General features: G+C 46.8%; 1 protein-coding gene across 5 annotated transcripts in view; it reads right to left on the bottom strand.

Moving 5' to 3' along the window:
• EIF4G2 (eukaryotic translation initiation factor 4 gamma 2) overlaps positions 1 to 17,993 on the bottom strand; it is a 269,529-nt gene that overhangs the window by 38,935 nt on the left and 212,601 nt on the right. For all 5 annotated transcript variants that reach the window (XM_069223604.1, XM_069223608.1, XM_069223605.1 and 2 more), the window contains one exon: positions 11,515 to 11,723. In XM_069223604.1, the coding sequence (XP_069079705.1) occupies positions 11,515 to 11,723 (209 nt within the window). The remainder of the gene's footprint in view (positions 1 to 11,514; positions 11,724 to 17,993) is intronic.

Raw genomic sequence — 17,993 nt, 5'->3', positions numbered from 1 at the left:
AGGAGTGGAAGTAGTCTGAAATAATGTCCTTAATACAGCTTGACCTACTGTGGCTTGTTGTGCGGATAACACGTCTACACAGTAGTGCTTGGTGAATGTGTGAGGCGTAGACCATGTGGCTGCCTTACATATTTCTTGCATTGGGATGTTTCCTAGAAAGGCCATGGTAGCACCTTTCTTTCTGGTTGAGTGTGCCCTTGGTGTAATGGGCAGCTGTCGTTTAGCTTTAAGGTAGCAGATTTGGATGCATTTAACTATCCATCTGGCTATACCTTGTTTTGAAATTGGGTTTCCTGCATGAGGTTTTTGAAATGCAATAAAGAGTTGTTTAGTCTTTCTGATGTTCTTTGTTCTGTCAATGTAATACATTAATGCTCTTTTGACATCTAATGTATGTAGTGCCCTTTCAGCTACGGTATCTGGCTGTGGAAAGAACACTGGAAGTTCCACTGTGATTTAGATGGAACGGTGAAATAACCTTCGGCAAAAATTTAGGATTGGTCCTTAGGACGACTTTATTTTTGTGTAGTTGTATAAAAGGTTCCTGTATAGTAAACGCCTGAATCTCGCTTACTCTTCTCAGGGAAGTAATGGCGATGAGAAATGCCACCTTCCAGGTTAGGAACTGTATGTCGCAGGAGTGCATGGGTTCAAAAGGTGGACCCATAAGTCTAGTTAGGACAACATTTAGGTTCCATGAAGGAATAGGTAGTGTTCTTGGTGGTATAATTCTCCTAAGGCCCTCCATGAATGCTTTAATGACTGGTATTTTATATAGGGAAGTTGAATAGGTAGTTTGCAGGTATGCAGATATTGCTGCAAGGTGAATCTTAATGGAAGAGAAAGCTAGGTTAGATTTTTGTAAGTGAAGCAAGTAACCCACTACATGTTCTGGAGTTGTGTGTAATGGTTGTATTTGATTAATATGGCAGTAGCAAACAAACCTCTTCCATTTACTTGCATAGCAGTGCCTGGTGGATGGCCTTCTTGCTTGTTTTATGACTTCCATACATTCTTGGGTAAGTTGTAAGTGCCCGAATTCTAGGATTTCAGGAGCCAGATTGCTAGATTCAGCGATGCTGGATCTGGGTGTCTGATCTTTTGGTTGTGCTGTGTCAACAGATCTGGCCTGTTGGGCAATTTGATGCAGGGTACCACTGATAGGTCTAGCAGCGTTGTGTACCAGGGTTGCCTTGCCCAAGTTGGTGCTATCAATATGAGTTTGAGTTTGCTTTGACTGAGTTTGTTTACCAGGTAAGGAAGGAGAGGGAGAGGAGGAAAAGCGTAAGCAAATATCCCTGACCAGTTCATCCATAGGGCATTGCCTTGGGATTGTTTGTGTGGGTATCTGGATGCGAAGTTTTGGCATTTTGCGTTCTCCCTTGTCGCAAACAAGTCTATCTGAGGTGTTCCCCAGAGTTTGAAATAAGTGTTCAGTATTTGGGGGTGAATTTCCCATTCGTGGACCTGTTGGTGATCTCGAGAGAGATTGTCTGCGAGTTGATTTTGTATCCCTGGTATAAACTGTGCAATTAGGCGAATTTGGTTGTGAATTGCCCAATGCCAAATTTTTTGTGCTAGCAGGCTTAACTGCGTGGAGTGCGTCCCTCCCTGCTTGTTTAGATAATACATTGTTGTCATGTTGTCTGTTTTGACGAGAATGTATTTGTGAACTATTATTGGTTGGAAAGCTTTTAGTGCTTGAAAAACTGCTAGAAGTTCTAGGTGATTGATATGCAGTTTTGTTTGATGTACGTTCCATTGTCCTTGTATGCTGTGTTGATTGAGGTGTGCTCCCCACCCTGTCATGGAAGCATCTGTTGTTATTACGTATTGTGGCACTGGGTCTTGGAAAGGCCGCCCCTTGTTTAAATTTATGTTGTTCCACCACAGAAGCGAGAGGTAAGTTTGGCGGTCTATTAACACCAGATCTAGGAGGTGACCCTGTGCTTGAGACCACTGTGATGCTAGGCATTGTTGTAAGGGCCTCATGTGCAGTCTTGCGTTTGGGACAATGGCTATGCATTATGACATCATGCCTAGGAGTTGTAATACCATCTTTGCCTGTATCTTTTGTGTTGGATACATGCGTTGTATGATGGTGTTGAAATTTTGAATTCTTTGTGGACTTGGAGTGGCTACTCCTTTTGATGTGTCTATTATGGCTCCCAGGTATTGTTGTACCTTGCGTGGCAGAATTTTGGATTTTGTGAAATTGACGGTGAACCCTAGTTTGAAGAGGGTTTGTATGATATGATTTGTGTGATTTGAGCACTCTATTAACGAATGGGCTTTGATTAGCCAGTCGTCTAGATATGGGAACACATGTATTTGCTGCCTTCTTATGTGTGCTGCGACTACTGCTAGACATTTGGTAAAGACTCTTGGTGCGGTTGTTAATCCGAAAGGCAGTACCTTGAATTGGTAATGTATTCCTTTGAATACAAACCTTAGGTATTTCCTGTTCCTTTATTTGTGTGCTTGGTACGAATTCTATTGCATTTTTTTGCAGTAGTGCTTGAACTTCTATCTCTAGAAGCTGTGAATGGTATTTTGATAAATTGTGATTTTGGTGGTATGTCTGGAGGGAATTGCATGAATTCTATGCAATAACCATGTTGGATAATTGCTAGGACCCATGTGTCTGTAGTTATTTTGTCCCATGCTTCGTAATATTGACGTATCCCCCCCCCCCACTGGTGTTGTGTGGGAGGGGTGAGTGACGTGTGAGTCACTGCTTGTTGGTAGTGGTTTTGGGGCTTTGAAATCTTCCTCTATTCCTAGGAAATTGCCCCCCTCTATACTGGCCCCGAAAACCTCCCCTGTACTGTCCCTGGTAGGTGGGCGGTGCGGACTGTGAGGTGCTAGCTTGTGTGGCCTGACCCCGAAACCCTCCTCTAAAAGGTGTTTTGCGGAAGGTGTTATAAGATCCTCTGCTCTGCGGGGAGTAGAGTGCGCCCATGGCCTTGGCAGTGTCAGTGTCCTTCTTGAGCTTTATGGCTGTGTCGACCTCCGGACCGAACAGAAGTTTCTCGTTTACTGGCATGTTAAGCACTGCCTGCTGAATTTCTGGCTTGAATCCAGACGTTCTGAGCCATGCGTGCCTACGGATGGTAACCGACGTATTAATGGTCCTTGCGGCCGTGTCCGCTGCATCCATGGAGGAGCGTATTTGATTGTTGGAAATGTTTTGACCCTCCTCAACAACCTGTTTTGCTCTTTTTTGCAGATCTTTTGGGAGATGTTCAATGAGATGCTGCATCTCATCCCAGTGGGCTCTGTCGTATCGCGCTAGCAGCGCTTGTGAATTTGCGATGCGCCACTGGTTTGCTGCTTGGACAGCAACCCTCTTCCCGGCTGCATCGAATTTCCTGCTTTCTTTATCTGGGGGAGGTGCATCCCCAGAAGTGTGTGAATTTGCCCGTTTTCTGGCAGCCCCTACCACCACAGAATCAGGTGGCAGCTGAGAGGTGATGAATACAGGGTCCGTAGGAGGCGCCTTATACTTTGTCCACCCTAGGCGTCACTGCCCTACTTTTAACTGGCTCCTTGAAAATGTCCTTTGCATGGCGTAGCATGCCTGGGAGCATCGGCAGGCTTTGGTAGGAGCTGTGGGTTGAAGAGTGTTAAATAAAAAATCATCCTCTACTTGTTCCGAGTGTAGTTCCACATTATGGAATAGTGCTGCTCTAGCCACCACTTGTGAGTAGGCTGTGCTGTCTTCCGGTGGTGATGGCCTAGTTGGGTATGTGTCTGGGCTGTTATCAGACACTGGTGCGTCATACAAGTCCCACGCATCCTGATCTTGGTCATCGTGGCTCATGACGGTGTGAGCTGGCGAATGTGACGGGGTGTAAGTTGGCGAAGCCGGAGTTACAGGTGGAGGCGAGGGAGGAGGTGTTACCTTTTGTGCTGTTTGTTGCTGAGGAGTAAACTGAAGCGTTCTCTTTCGTTTGACAGGTGGAAGGGTACTGATCTTCCCAGTCCCCTGCTGGATAAAGATACGCTTTTGCGTGTGATCCACGTCAGTGGATTGCAGTTCTTGTTCAAATCTATGTTTCTTCATTTGTGAAGACATAGAATGCTCTTCAGTATAGGAGCCTGAAACAGGGTCTGATGTCGCTTTTTTCGGCTCCGAAAACCCTGTTGATTGTTTTTTCGGCTCCGAGGTAACCTTCCTCTTTTTCTGTGCCGAAAATTCTTGGCCTCTATGGTCTTCGGCGCCACTGTCTCGGCGTCGATCCGTGTCGACACCGAACTCTCGGTGTCGATGCTTCTGTTTAGCACTCTCTCGGTCCCGAGGAGGCTGCGTGCCGGTGTCTCGACCGAAGTCGGACGATCTCGACACTGAATGGGCCTTTTTCGGTGCCGATTGTTGGTCACCGAGAATTTGGGTGGAGCCATGGCCGGTTGGCAGTGGCGTCCCCTGGGCCTTCTTTCCTTTTTTAAGTTCTGATCTCGACGTCTTACTCACAGTTTTTGTAGAGTCTAGCTCGTCGGAGTCTGAATCCTGGATGGAAAAGGATTCCTCCTGTTCCTCTTCTGTCTCGAACTGTCGACGCTCCTTTGGCGTGGACGCCATCTGCAGTCTTCTCGCTCGACGGTCGCGCAGAGTTTTTCGGGACCGGAACGCCCGACAGGCCTCACAGGATTCTTCGCTGTGCTCGGGTGACAGGCACAGGTTACAGACAGAGTGTAGGTCCGTATAGGGATATTTGTTGTGGCATTCGGGGCAGAATCGAAACGGGGTCCATTCCATCGGCGTTGTTCTCCACGCGGTCGGGCCGACTAGGCCCCGACGGGGTGCCGAAATCTACCCCGAAGGGCACCGAAGCGCTTCGATGTTCAACGCGTCGTCGTATGTGTCTATCTCGAACCGGATCGCAACGATACCGTCGAAAATCTTCTGGTTTCAGCTATCTTTCCGTTCCGAAACTCGGAGCGACAGGAACACGTCCGAACCCGATGGCGGAAAGAAAACAATCGAAGATGGAGTCGACGCCCATGCGCAATGAGCACAGAAGGAGGAGTCACTCGGTCCCGTGACTCGAACACACTTCTTCGAAGAAAAACAACTTGTAACACTCCGACCCAACACCAGATGGCGAGCTCATGCATACCATGTGTATCTACAGCGACAGATGCCATCGAACACATGTTATCAAATAGCTAGCTCAAATCCTGTATTATGAACTGCAAACAAATACATATATATACACACATCTTAAATATCCATGTACATACATAGATATAAAAGCATGTCAAAACTATAGTGCATAGCAATTATAGACTTTGCATATAAAACAGTTTCCACACAATCAAGGAAAGGTCTTACCTTAATGAAAGATGACTTAGAACAGCTTGTCCAACTAGTCAGTTCCCTGCGAGGACTCCAAACAATAGTGCTGCGTAAAGGAGTGCGTAGTCTTCCAAGTCGCAGCTTGGCATATTTTATCCAGGGCAATACCCTGAAACAAAGCAGCCGATGTGGAGAATGCTCTCGTGGATTGGGCTCTATGGCGCCTAGTCAACGGTTTTCCTGCTTTGGTGTGACAAAGCTGGATTGTAGAGGCAATCCACTGGGCTACAGTGGCCTTGGTGACCCCTGTTCCTTGTCGTCCAAGAGAATAAGATACCAAGAGCTGATCTGATTTCCCGATTTGTTTGGTACTTTGAAGGTAAAATTTGAGGCATCTTTTGATGTCCAAAGAATGCAGAGTTTTTTCTGCGATTGTAGTTGGATTTGGGAAAAAGGTTTGTATTATCACAGGATCATTGAGATGAACTGATGGCACTTTAGGAATGTATCTGGGGTTGGCCCTGAGCAGAACAAAGTCATCCGAAAAACTGAAAAGGTTCTTTAGAAGTAAAAGCCTGTATATCACGGACTCTCCTGGTGGAAGTGAAAGCAAGCAGGGTTGCCACCTTCCATGTGATGCACTTGAGTTCCGCCCTGTGAATAGGTTAGAAAGGAGCTTTCATGAGCTGGGACAGGACTATATTCAGACGCCACTCTGGCAGAGGTGGACACACCGGAGTGAAAGTGCCAAAGAGGCCTTTCATGAACTGCTTAACTATTCTGGATGAGCCGATTGGAGGCATCTCAGCACAGTGCCTTATAAGAGGCTATAGCTGCCGGATGCATGGCAAAGACCAGCCTTGGAGAGTATGAGAAGGTACAAGAGAATTTGTTCAGGCTTAATTTGTAAAAGGTGGAATTTGTTCTGAAAACACCAAACCCAAAATCTCTTCCACTTGAGCTTGTGAGTCTTATTTGTACTCACCGCTCGTGCCCTAGATAAAATCTGTCTGTATTCCTGATCAATGTTTATTTCCTGAAACTCTCAGAACTCAGGAGCCAAGCGTGCAATTGAAGATATGTTGGCTCAGGATGAAGAATTTGACCCGGATTCTTCGTGAGAAGGTTGTGGTTGCAGGGAAGGAGCATCGGATTGGACACGGACCGGAGTAGAAGCTCCATGTACCAGTACTGTCTGGGCCATCTGGGTGCTATGAGAATGATCCTGCAGCATTCTGAGGATCAACGGGGTGGGGGTGGGGGATGGGGCGTAGGCAAAGATCCCAGACCATCTCATCAAAAGAGCATTTCCCCATGACCCTGGGAGTGGGTATTGACTGGCGCAGAAATGGCATTTGGCGTTCAGATTTGTGCAAACAAGTCTAGGATCGGTTAACCCCAGCGTTGGAAGATGCCATTGAGTATCTTCTGGTTGAGTTCCCACTCGTGGCAGTTGTCGCCTGTCCTGCTGAGAGAATCCACTAGGGCGTTGTTGACCCCTGGCAGGTGCTCCACCCTGAGGCGGATATTGTGCAGTGTGAGCCAGTCCCAAAGAGATTGAGCTTCCCTTGAGAGGGAGAGGGATCTTGTTTCTCTCTGCTTGTTGATATGAAACATACTTGTGTTGTCCACTGAGGACCCTGCCACGAGTGGAAGAAAAGCCTTGAGCGTGAGGTGGATCGCCTTTAATTCCAACAGATTTATGTGCATTCCTTTCTGAAGATCCCACCATCTAGCCTGAATGCACATGTCTTGTAAATGGCCTCCCCAGCCTTCCAAGGAAGTGTCTGTGGTGATGATAAAATCTGTTATTGGCGTTCGAAAAGACAGACCTTGGGAGAGATGGTTGGTCTGAGACCACCACTTCAATGCCTGGTGAATTCTTGGCTTAAGTTATTCATTTGTCAAAGGACCCTTGTGACTGGGTCCATTGGAGCTGTAATTCTTCTTGTAACAGTCTCATTCTCAATCTTACCAGTCAAACTAGGAAGATAGCTGAGGAAATCATGCCCAGAAGCAACTTCAACAGTCACATTGAAACAAACTTTTTTCTGGAAATACTGACAGCTAAGTTGGTTAGTTTCTGCTGCCGTGCCAGAGTGAGGTATGCTTTGTTTTTGATGGTGTCTAATTCTGCACCCAGGAAGGCTTTCCTGCATGAGAGAAGACTGACCGACTTCTGTAGATTTACTATTAGCCCCAAACTGCGGAATAACTTCAGGTAAGCGTTTGTAGCCCTAGAGGCTAGTAGTGAAGGAGCTTTTATGAGCCAGTCGTCCAGGTATGGAAAAACCTGGAAACCCTTGTTGGAGAAAACCTGCGACTGGGGCAAAGCATTTCGTGAATATTCGTGGAGCTGACCTCGGACCGAATGGGAGAACTTTGAACTGATAATGGGCACCAGCAACAGTAAAGCGGAGATATTTGCGATGTTTCTGATGTATTGGTATGTGGAAATAAGCACCCTGGAGATCCATTGTTGTCAAAATCTCCAGGATTGATAAGGTGCAGGATATCAGACAGCGTGATCATCCGACAAGATTGTTTCCGAAGGAACTTGTTGAGTTTCCTGAGATCTAGTATCAGTCTCCAATCCCCTGACTACTTCTTTATCAGGAAGAAACAGGAATAGAACCCGAGACTTTTGGCGAACTGGAACCTTTTCTATAGCTCCCTTGGCAAGCATAAGGAATACTTCCTGCTGAAGCAGACAAAGATGGAACGGTCTGGATATTCTTGGTGGATGATGCAGTGGTTTTTGTATGAATTCCAGGGTATGACATTGGGGAAGCACAGCTGGTGCCTGGTGATGATCATTGCTTTCTGCGTTGATCTGTTTTGTGAACCCGGTCTTCTCTTTCCTCCCTGTCTGGCGTATGAGGCAGTGGGTGGTTGCCTATACTGCTGCCGATAGGGCGGCCTATATTGTGGTTGCTGATACCACCTGTGAAAGGAACCTTGAAATGAGGTAAATCCTCTTCCACCCTGAAAGGGCTGTTTCCGGTACTTCAGGGTACCTAGGGACTTGGCAGTGTGTGTCGGTCTTGATGGCCTGCAGCGCGTCCTCTACATGGTTGCCGAACCGAGATTCTCCATCGTAAGGCATGTCGATAATTCGGGACTGCACTTCCTGTCTGAAAGATGTTGCCTTGAGCCAACCTTGGCGGCGTAACAGCACCAGCCAGCTGACGAAAACCGGTGGAGGCTGCATCTAGAGAGCGCAGTCATTATTTCCTCTGACGTACGCTCACCTTCTTGGAGGATCTTCCATGTCTCTGCTTGCTTGTTTTCAGGGATGAGATCAATGAAAGGCTGCATATCTGACCACATTTGTCAATCATAACGACCCAGGATTGCCAAGGAATTTGCTGCTCAAACAGTAATTGCTGACATGGAGGAGAATCTTTTGCCCACATTATCTAATCTCCTTCCTTCTCTATCTGGAGGAGTAGAGAGGCGTCAATGAGTTCTTTGAATGCCTTTGAGATGCTTGAGAAATAACAGAATCCGGCTTTGGGTGACCAGTGAGATATGGCAGAGTCTTGAGTTGCCTTGTATTTTTTGTCCAACTTTAGTGGCACTGGTGGGACTGTTACCGGGTTGCGCATGATCTTGGTACCCTCGCTCCATATAAAGTAAATAATGGGAATGGCCCTTACAGATTTCCTTGACTGTTCCTTAAAATCATGGAGTAAGCATTCCGACTGTAAAACAGATGGAAGGTGGAAGCGTGTGGCAGCCCTGTCTATTAGACTGTGGAACCACCTATATCCTCGGGTGGAGAATCTGAAATGTGAGGTGGTGGTGAAGGAGTGGGGGCTAAATAGTCACCCCATTCCTCAGTGGGATGCTGCGGCATAGATCTCTCCATGATTTAATTTCTGCCTCTTTCTAGATCTTTCTGCCTGGCCTAGGTCCTCAGATTTGGACCTTTTGTGGGGCCTTTCGGACCCACTCTCCTCACCTGAAGTACAGGGTTTTGCCTGTAACCAAGTCAGACGTCTACCCTCTGGGTCTCTGAGGGTTTTTGTGTAGAAAGTACGACATATCTTGCAGTCCTTCACCTGGTGTTGTGGGTAGAGGCAATACAAGCAGTCTTTATGTGGATCATCCACATGGAGCCTTTTCTTTCCACATGTCTTGCAAGGGCGGAAAAGGCCTTTTCTAGAAGAATCCAACATTTTTAGAGTTCTCTTGAGAGAAAATAATTCTGGAGAAGTAGAACTGAGAAGAGCTCAGGGAGACTTCCTTCACACGATAGAAAATCTAAGGGAAGGAGCTTCTCTGGAGGGTTATAGAGGGTGCTGGTGCCTGATCGGCCAGCAGGCAGGTTTAGGTCCTTTTCACAAAAGACTTGGATAGGCTATACGAGTGGCTGGTGTTTCCATAATAGCCTATAGGAAAATAAAATGTGTTAATTATTGCTATTTTATGTACCGTGGGAATCCCACTGCGATGACTGGGATGATTCAAGCATGTGAATTTATGAAAGATCCAATACTGGATAATGTTACTTTTCTAAATTTGGTCTCAGATTTATTCTTTGAGTGTGACATTTATTGCCTCAGAGTTCAAGAAATGCTTAGCACTACCCTCTGATAAGCCTAAGTGCTTGCCCACACTACCACAAATATAGCAACAGTCCTGTCTACTTTTGGTTCTGCAATACCAATTGGGGATACACTGGACTTTGCACAGCGTACTTCATTTTAGTGCACTATATAAAAAGACAAGCTTCCTACACCAATGTCCAACACATTCATTAAAATGGCTTCCATGTGCACTTATGTCTCAGAACCAACAGACATAGCAGGTGATTATCTGCTCATGCACATATGCCCCCACATGTGCCTGGATGCACCCTGCCTTAGGGGTGACTTTCACCTGGCACATGCAGGGATAGGGATCTGGCACAGGGGTGTGCGACGGGTCATGTTTTCAATTTAGCTTGCACCAACACACGCAGTCTGCAATGGCAACAGTTGCGAGTTTGGTGAAGGGTCTCTGGGGGTAGCACAACTGGTGATGCAGTCCTCCGAGACCTTCTGTAGTACCCCAGGACCCAAGTAAGAGGGGTACCGGTTACAAGGGAGTTACAGCAGTAAATTAAGAGATTTTTTTTTTTTTATTGTGCAACACAACTGTGCAATTCTGGGGAAAGCTCTGGCACTGGGGACTTGGTTAGCAGGGACCCAGTGCACTAACAGCCAAAGCCACACCAGAAACCAAGCAAAACGTGGGGGCTAACCATGTCAAAAGGGTGCTTTCCTACAGTGGTCTATCCATGAAGAGGCCTCGTCTATGTAATTGGTTATTTTTTATATCTGGCATCTCCAGTGGGTTGCTAGACAGTTAGGAGCATTTTGGCATCCAACTTTTCAGTGAAGGCTGGGTGCCGGTCATCTCGGCTCCAAGGTGTTATATCTCAAAGAGCAGCCTCCTTTGTGTCTCAAGTTGGAGGAGTCTATGTTCTCTCCTCAGTGTGCTTTTCAATGCCAAACAGCCTCTACAAAAAGGACCAGTGCAGAGCTTTTTTGGAGGTAGCTGTTCTAAGGAATGGCACTCTTGGGGCCATCAGCCTGGTTCAGACAGCCTGCTGGAAGAAACATACTTGTGAAATATTTATTAAGCCATAACTCCTGTGGCATGGCCTGCAATTCTGAAGAGTTGTATTTGTCCTGGGTACGCACCAATGGACACCCTCACCTACTTCAGAAGAGGCCTTAGTAGAATCTGGTCTCTGCAGTTCTGTGTAGTGAACTCACCTATTAGGTGTTCTCTAAACTGTCTTTTTGGATTGGAAAGTACTACATGCCAAAACACACACTAATGTTGAAGTTCCTTAATAGAGCCAGGTTTAGAGGTGGTGGTTGTCATAGAAAAAAACAAAAAAACCTTGCTGCTGGAAGTGGGTGGTATTTAAATTCAGTGCCCAAAATACCTTTCTCCCAAACAAGTCGCAAAACATGTAGCCGATTTCCTGAGGAAAATACGCTGAATGCCTAGACAGGAATGGGAGCTCAAAAGGTAAGATGCCAATACTGGTTAGGATAATAGAAGAGAGTGAAAACAAATGTCAAAATAACTGTACAACTTTCTCTGTAACAATTAAGGTTTCAACTTTATGTAAACATGCAAACTGGGTTACACACATCTCTGCCTTTGTCTCCACAAGTAACCAGGTGTGCAGCCGGTACCAAGGAATGTCAACTTACCTTTTGGAAAGCTTTTGGTGTAGCAATGCACCTGAAGGGCATACAGAGCACTGACTTGCAAATCAACATGGTCATGTAGGAACTTTTGCATTACTGGCTTGAAGGAGAGAAGCAATGTTTTTTCTTGATCCAACTGTTCTTTGGAAGGAGCAGCTGAAAGATCACCATCCTCTGGTGAGCATACTTCATTTGATATATACTGTAAAAAGCTAAAAATGTGCATGAGAATTAATTTCAGAGATTAAACACTCACATCGCACTTAAGATTGTCTCAAAACATACTTACCTTTAGTAAGTTATTTTTAAATTTAACTCTGAATCACAAAATTAGTTGCAACTCTGTGGGGCACCCAGAGGCCTTAAAGATATTTCAAAATAATGGCAAGGAAATTGCATTTTTAAGCAAGAATACTGAGACCCGTTAAACATGTACACACTGGTTCTTTAAAACTGAACCAACTATGACCAGCTGCCCTGTATTAGTCTTAATGATGCATCCATGACTATTGTTGGTTATCTGAGTAGAAATGTGCATCGAAAAGGAAACTAACAATCATTCCACCATGCTAGATGCTGTAAGGCCTCTTGGGATCAAAGACACTTCCAGCTCCACTGATCTAGATAGTTGTAGTGGGTGCCGTACAATGTAGGAAAGCCTTGCCTTTGGATCATGCATCACAAGAGTTGGCAACACCCTATTGGTAGAGCCTCCCCCCCAACTCAATGCACCAGGACAAATATGCCAACTCTGATTGAATTCCCTTTCAAAATGTGATCAAAATGAGTGAAGCACACGAGAACACTAAAGGTGTACATGTATACTGGAAGAATTTGTAATATGAGTAATGTAAACCATCTGAGGCATCAGCTCACAACAGGGAGTTGGCGGGGTGGATGCAAATCTGCAGTACGAGGCAGTGACAAGTTTATAAACAAGTGGTTTTGCAAAGACTGAAACAGTGGCTTGCAAGTGGATAAAGCAGATGTTTGGAACTCTATTTTAAAGGAGAATTTGCCCATTTTGTGACACTTATTCATGTATATCTACATAATAATGCTTTCTGAACATGTGGTGTAGACCCCATAGCAGCCACACAACTCTCCAAGGAGTGCATTTCACAGAAAGGCCACAATTTCTCCTCTTGCAGGAAAACGTTGTTGGAGGCTGGCTTGGGTAACAGTGTACACCTATAGTGTACACCCTATACTGAGGCCAGGCAACTTAGTGATGGAGAATAGGTGTCCTGATGACAAATGCTCTAGGGGTAGCTAAGGCAAGCAGCTACAGCTTATCCAGGAGCAATGTAAGGCACTTGCAATACCACAGTAGTCATACAGTAACTCACTCATAATAAAGAACCACACAAAAGAATACTTTATTACAGCATTACTAAACTAGCATTTGTATCTCTCTGGAGATATCTACACAGTATACACAAAACCATCAGAAAATGGCATAAAAATACACAGGGATGGGCTAGATGTTTTAATAGGGACTCTGATCCTCTGGGGGAACCGCTGACCCTCCTCAGTGTAGCTCCTGCATCCTCCTCCCCCCGGTTACCATCATGGTTCTGATCATCCTGGAGGAGCAGGCCCAAGAGCAGACTCTTATTAGGGTTTCTCCCCGCCTTCAGGTTCCTTTCTGAGCACATCTCCCTCAACCCTTGCAAGGTGAGGCCCACATAAGGTGAATCCATTGCCTGAGATGTGCCCTGTTCTGAAGGCATGTTAGTGAGCTAGAGTGGTGTAGAATCCCTAAGCCTCCAAAAGAAGTCTGGAGTAAGCGCTATGCCTAGTTTGGAGTAAGGGCTACACCCTTCTCTTTACTCACCTAGTTTCAGGAAACAGTCTCTTGGGTTTAAGTGTGGAGCCCTAGCTAATAAGTTCTTTCCTGTGGAAAGTATCAATTGACAAGAGTGGTTAAGGGAATAATAAGTGCTTATTCCACCAGTAGGAACATGTCACTGTTGGCATGGGTACCCCTGCACTCCCATTTTTTACCTAGTGTTGATGCCAACTTTGAAAGTGTGCTGGGACCATGCTAACCAGGTCCCAGTATCAGAGTTCTTTCCCTAAAACTCAACCATTGTTTCCACAATTAGCACATCCCCGGGTACACAGTTAAGTCCCTTGTAAAACATACCCATGGTACCAAGTGACCTGTGTTTTATGCCACCCTGGAGGACCTCTCAGCCCATGCACACTGCCTAGAAGCTTGTGTGTTGGTGGGTGTAAGGAAATGCCTCCTTGGCATGGTTACCCCCTGACTTTTTGCCTTTGCTGAGGCTAAGTTTTGATTTGAAAGTGTGCTGAAGCCTGCTAACCAGGCCCCAGCACCAGTGTTCTTTCCCTAACCTGTACTTTTGTTTACACAATTGGCACACCCTGGCATCCAGGTAAGTCCCTTGTAACTAGTACCCCTGGTACCAAGGGCCCTGATGCCAGGGAAGGTCTCTAAGGGTTGCAGCATGTCTTGTGCCACCCTGGGGACCCCTCACTCAGCACAGACACTTCTTGCCAGCTTGTGTGTGCTAGTGAGGACAAAACGAGTAAGTCAAGATGGCACTCCCCTCAGGGTGCCATGCCAACCTCACACTGCCTATGAAGTATAGATAAGTCACCCCTCAAGCAGGCCTTACAGCCCTAAGGCAGGGTGCACTATACCATAGGTCAGGGCACAAGTGCATGAGCACTGTGCCCCTACAGTGTAAGCTGGCCACATGGGGAGAGTGCCTTTGTCACTCTGGCTAGTAACAAAACCTGTACCGGGTGGAGGTGCTTCACACCTCCCCCTGCAGGAACTGTAACACCTGGCGGTGAGCCTCAAAGGCTCACCCCCTTTGTTACAGCACCCCATCTCAGATTTTCTACCGCACGTTGTGCTAGGGAGTCTCCATTGAGCTCTGCTCAGTCATATCTCCAGAGAAGTCTATCTACAGTTTTTCTTCAAAAGGAGGAGGATTTCTTCTGCAAGTAAGGTGTCATCTTCACTGTCCTAAGGAAATTGTATTTTGTTAAAATTCGACATGTCGGTCAAGAAAAAGAAAAGTATTTTTAGAGCCTGCAAAACCTGTGGAAAAAAGACTTCACTTTGAAGATCCACACAAGGACTGCATTTATTGCCTCTATCCTCACCATGTAGCCAAAGACTGCAAGGTATGCAGAACTTTTTCTAACAAAACCCTCAAGGACAGGAATGGTAGGCTACTGATTTGGCTCCAGAAAATGAAATCCAGATCAAACCAGTGTCTGGCTCAGACAGTGAGGAATCATCAAGAAAGTAGCAAAGAATAGGCAGATCTCATCAGGCTCACTGTAAAGAAATGGCTCCCTGTTGCAGTTACCCCCCACTTTTTGCCTGATACTGATGCTGACTTGACTGAGAAGTGTGCTGGGACCCTGCTAACCAGGCCCCAGCACCAGTGTTCTTTCACCTAAAATGTACCATTGTATCCACAATTGGCACACCCTGGCATTCAGATAAGTCCCTTGTAACTGGTACTTCTAGTACCAAGGGCCCTGATGCCAAGGAAGGTCTCTAAGGGCTGTAGCATGTATTATGCCACCCTAGAGACCCCTCACTCAGCACAGACACACTGCTTACAAGCCTGTGTGTGCTGGTGAGAACAAAATGAGTAAGTCGACATGGCACTCCCCTCAGGGTGCCATGCCAGCCTCTCACTGCCTATGCAGTATAGGTAAGACACCCCTCTAGCAGGCCTTACAGCCCTAAGGCAGGGTGCACTATACCATAGGTGAGGGTACCAGTGCATGAGCACTGTGCCCCTACAGTGTCTAAGCAAAACCTTAGACATTGTAAGTGCAGGGTAGCCATAAGAGTATATGGTCTGGGAGTCTGTCAAACACGAACTCCACAGCACCATAAAGGCTACACTGAAAACTGGGAAGTTTGGTATCAAACTTCTCAGCACAATAAATGCACACTGATGCCAGTGTACATTTTATTGTAAAATACACCACAGAGGGCACCTTAGAGGTGCCCCCTGAAACTTAACCGACTATCTGTGTAGGCTGACTAGTTTTAGCAGCCTGCCACAAACCGAGACATGTTGCTGGCCCCATGGGGAGAGTGCCTTTGTCACTCTGAGGCCAGTAACAAAGCCTGCACTGGGTGGAGATGCTAACACCTCCCCCAGGCAGGAATTGTCACACCTGGCGGTGAGCCTCAAAGGCTCACCTCCTTTGTGCCAACCCAGCAGGACACTCCAGCTAGTGGAGTTGCCCGCCCCCTCCGGCCAGGCCCCACTTTTGGCGGCAAGGCCGGAGAAGATAATGAGAAAAACAAGGAGGAGTCACTGACCAGTCAGGACAGCCCCTAAGGTGTCCTGAGCTGAAGTGACTCTAACTTTTAGAAATCCTCCATCTTGCAGATGGAGGATTCCCCCAATAGGGTTAGGATTGTGACCCCCTCCCCTTGGGAGGAGGCACAAAGAGGGTGTACCCACCCTCAGGGCTAGTAGCCATTGGCTACTAACCCCCCAGACCTAAAACACGCCCTTAAATTTAGTATTTAAGGGCTACCCTGAACCCTAGAAAATTAGATTCCTGCAACTACAAGAAGAAGGACTGCCCAGCTGAAAACCCCTGCAGCGGAAGACCAGAAGACGACAACTGCCTTGGCCCCAGAAACTCACCGGCCTGTCTCCTGCCTTCCAAAGATCCTGCTCCAGCGACGCCTTCCAAAGGGACCAGCGACCTCGACATCCTCTGAGGACTGCCCCTGCTTCGAAAAGACAAGAAACTCCCGAGGACAGCGGACCTGCTCCAAGAAAAGCTGCAACTTTGTTTCCAGCAGCTTTAAAGAACCCTGCAAGCTCCCCGCAAGAAGCGTGAGACTTGCAACACTGCACCCGGCGACCCCGACTCGGCTGGTGGAGAACCGACACCTCAGGAGGGACCCCAGGACTACTCTGATACTGTGAGTACCAAAACCTGTCCCCCCTGAGCCCCCACAGCGCCGCCTGCAGAGGGAATCCCGAGGCTTCCCCTGACCGCGACTCTTTGAACCTAAAGTCCCGACGCCTGGGAGAGACCCTGCACCCGCAGCCCCCAGGACCTGAAGGACCGGACTTTCACTGGAGAAGTGACCCCCAGGAGTCCCTCTCCCTTGCCCAAGTGGAGGTTTCCCCGAGGAATCCCCCCCTTGCCTGCCTGCAGCGCTGAAGAGATCCCGAGATCTCTCATAGACTAACATTGCGAACCCGACGCTTGTTTCTACACTGCACCCGGCCGCCCCCGTGCTGCTGAGGGTGAGATTTCTGTGTGGGCTTGTGTCCCCCCCGGTGCCCTACAAAACCCCTCTGGTCTGCCCTCCGAAGACGCGGGTACTTACCTGCAAGCAGACCGGAACCGGGGCACCCCCTTCTCTCCATTCTAGCCTATGTGTTTTGGGCACCACTTTGAACTCTGCACCTGACCGGCCCTGAGCTGCTGGTGTGGTGACTTTGGGGTTGCTCTGAACCCCCAACGGTGGGCTACCTTGGACCAAGAACTGAACCCTGTAAGTGTCCTACTTACCTGGTAAAACTAACAAAAACTTACCTCCCCCAGGAACTGTGAAAATTGCACTAAGTGTCCACTTTTAAAACAGCTATTTGTCAATAACTTGAAAAGTAGACATGCAATTTTGATGATTTGAAGTTCCTAAAGTACTTACCTGCAATACCTTTCGAATGAGATATTACATGTAGAATTTGAACCTGTGGTTCTTAAAATAAACTAAGAAAAGATATTTTTCTATATAAAAACCTATTGGCTGGATTTGTCTGAGTGTGTGTACCTCATTTATTGTCTTGTGTATGTGCAACAAATGCTTAACACTACTCCTTGGATAAGCCTACTGCTCGACCACACTACCACAAAATAGAGCATTAGTATTATCTATTTTTACCACTATTTTACCTCTAAGGGGAACCCTTGGACTCTGTGCATGCTATTCCTTACTTTGAAATAGCACATACAGAGCCAACTTCCTACACTCACCATTCTGAGGAACCACTTAAAAAGCTCACAAAAAGACAAAACGGTTGTCTTCTAAAGCTGGCAGTCCTCCCAGTTCTCCACACAGGAGTTCTGTTTCATCCAAAAGACACTCCAAGGAATGTTCTGTTTCTTCAAATCAGCAAAAGAGCCTTTTCCGAGCCTCCAACGCCACCTCCTGTGGTAAAACATGCCTTTAAAAATAGAAAGTTTACAACAACGGCACAGTCTACCGCATCGTTGATGACTGCATTGGCGACGGCAGCGCCGAAAGGGTTTACAGCCTAGTCGTTGACTAAAACAACGTCCACTGTCTCTACAGCTGCTTCCTGATCAATGATGCTCATCTCTACTTCCTCATCGACTGCTTTTGCGGTCACTTTGTCGACGATCAGTGTACCCATCACTTCTCCAACGAAACTGCTGGTGAGACTGTCGACTTACCGTCTGAGACTTTCTCCATCGTCAGTGGTGAC

The sequence above is a fragment of the Pleurodeles waltl genome, chromosome 3_1 (genome assembly GCF_031143425.1).
Source record: "Pleurodeles waltl isolate 20211129_DDA chromosome 3_1, aPleWal1.hap1.20221129, whole genome shotgun sequence".
Lineage (NCBI taxonomy): Eukaryota > Metazoa > Chordata > Amphibia > Caudata > Salamandridae > Pleurodeles > Pleurodeles waltl.
The sequence above is the reverse complement of the archived record's forward strand: the minus strand, read 5'-3'. Positions and strand labels throughout refer to the sequence as shown.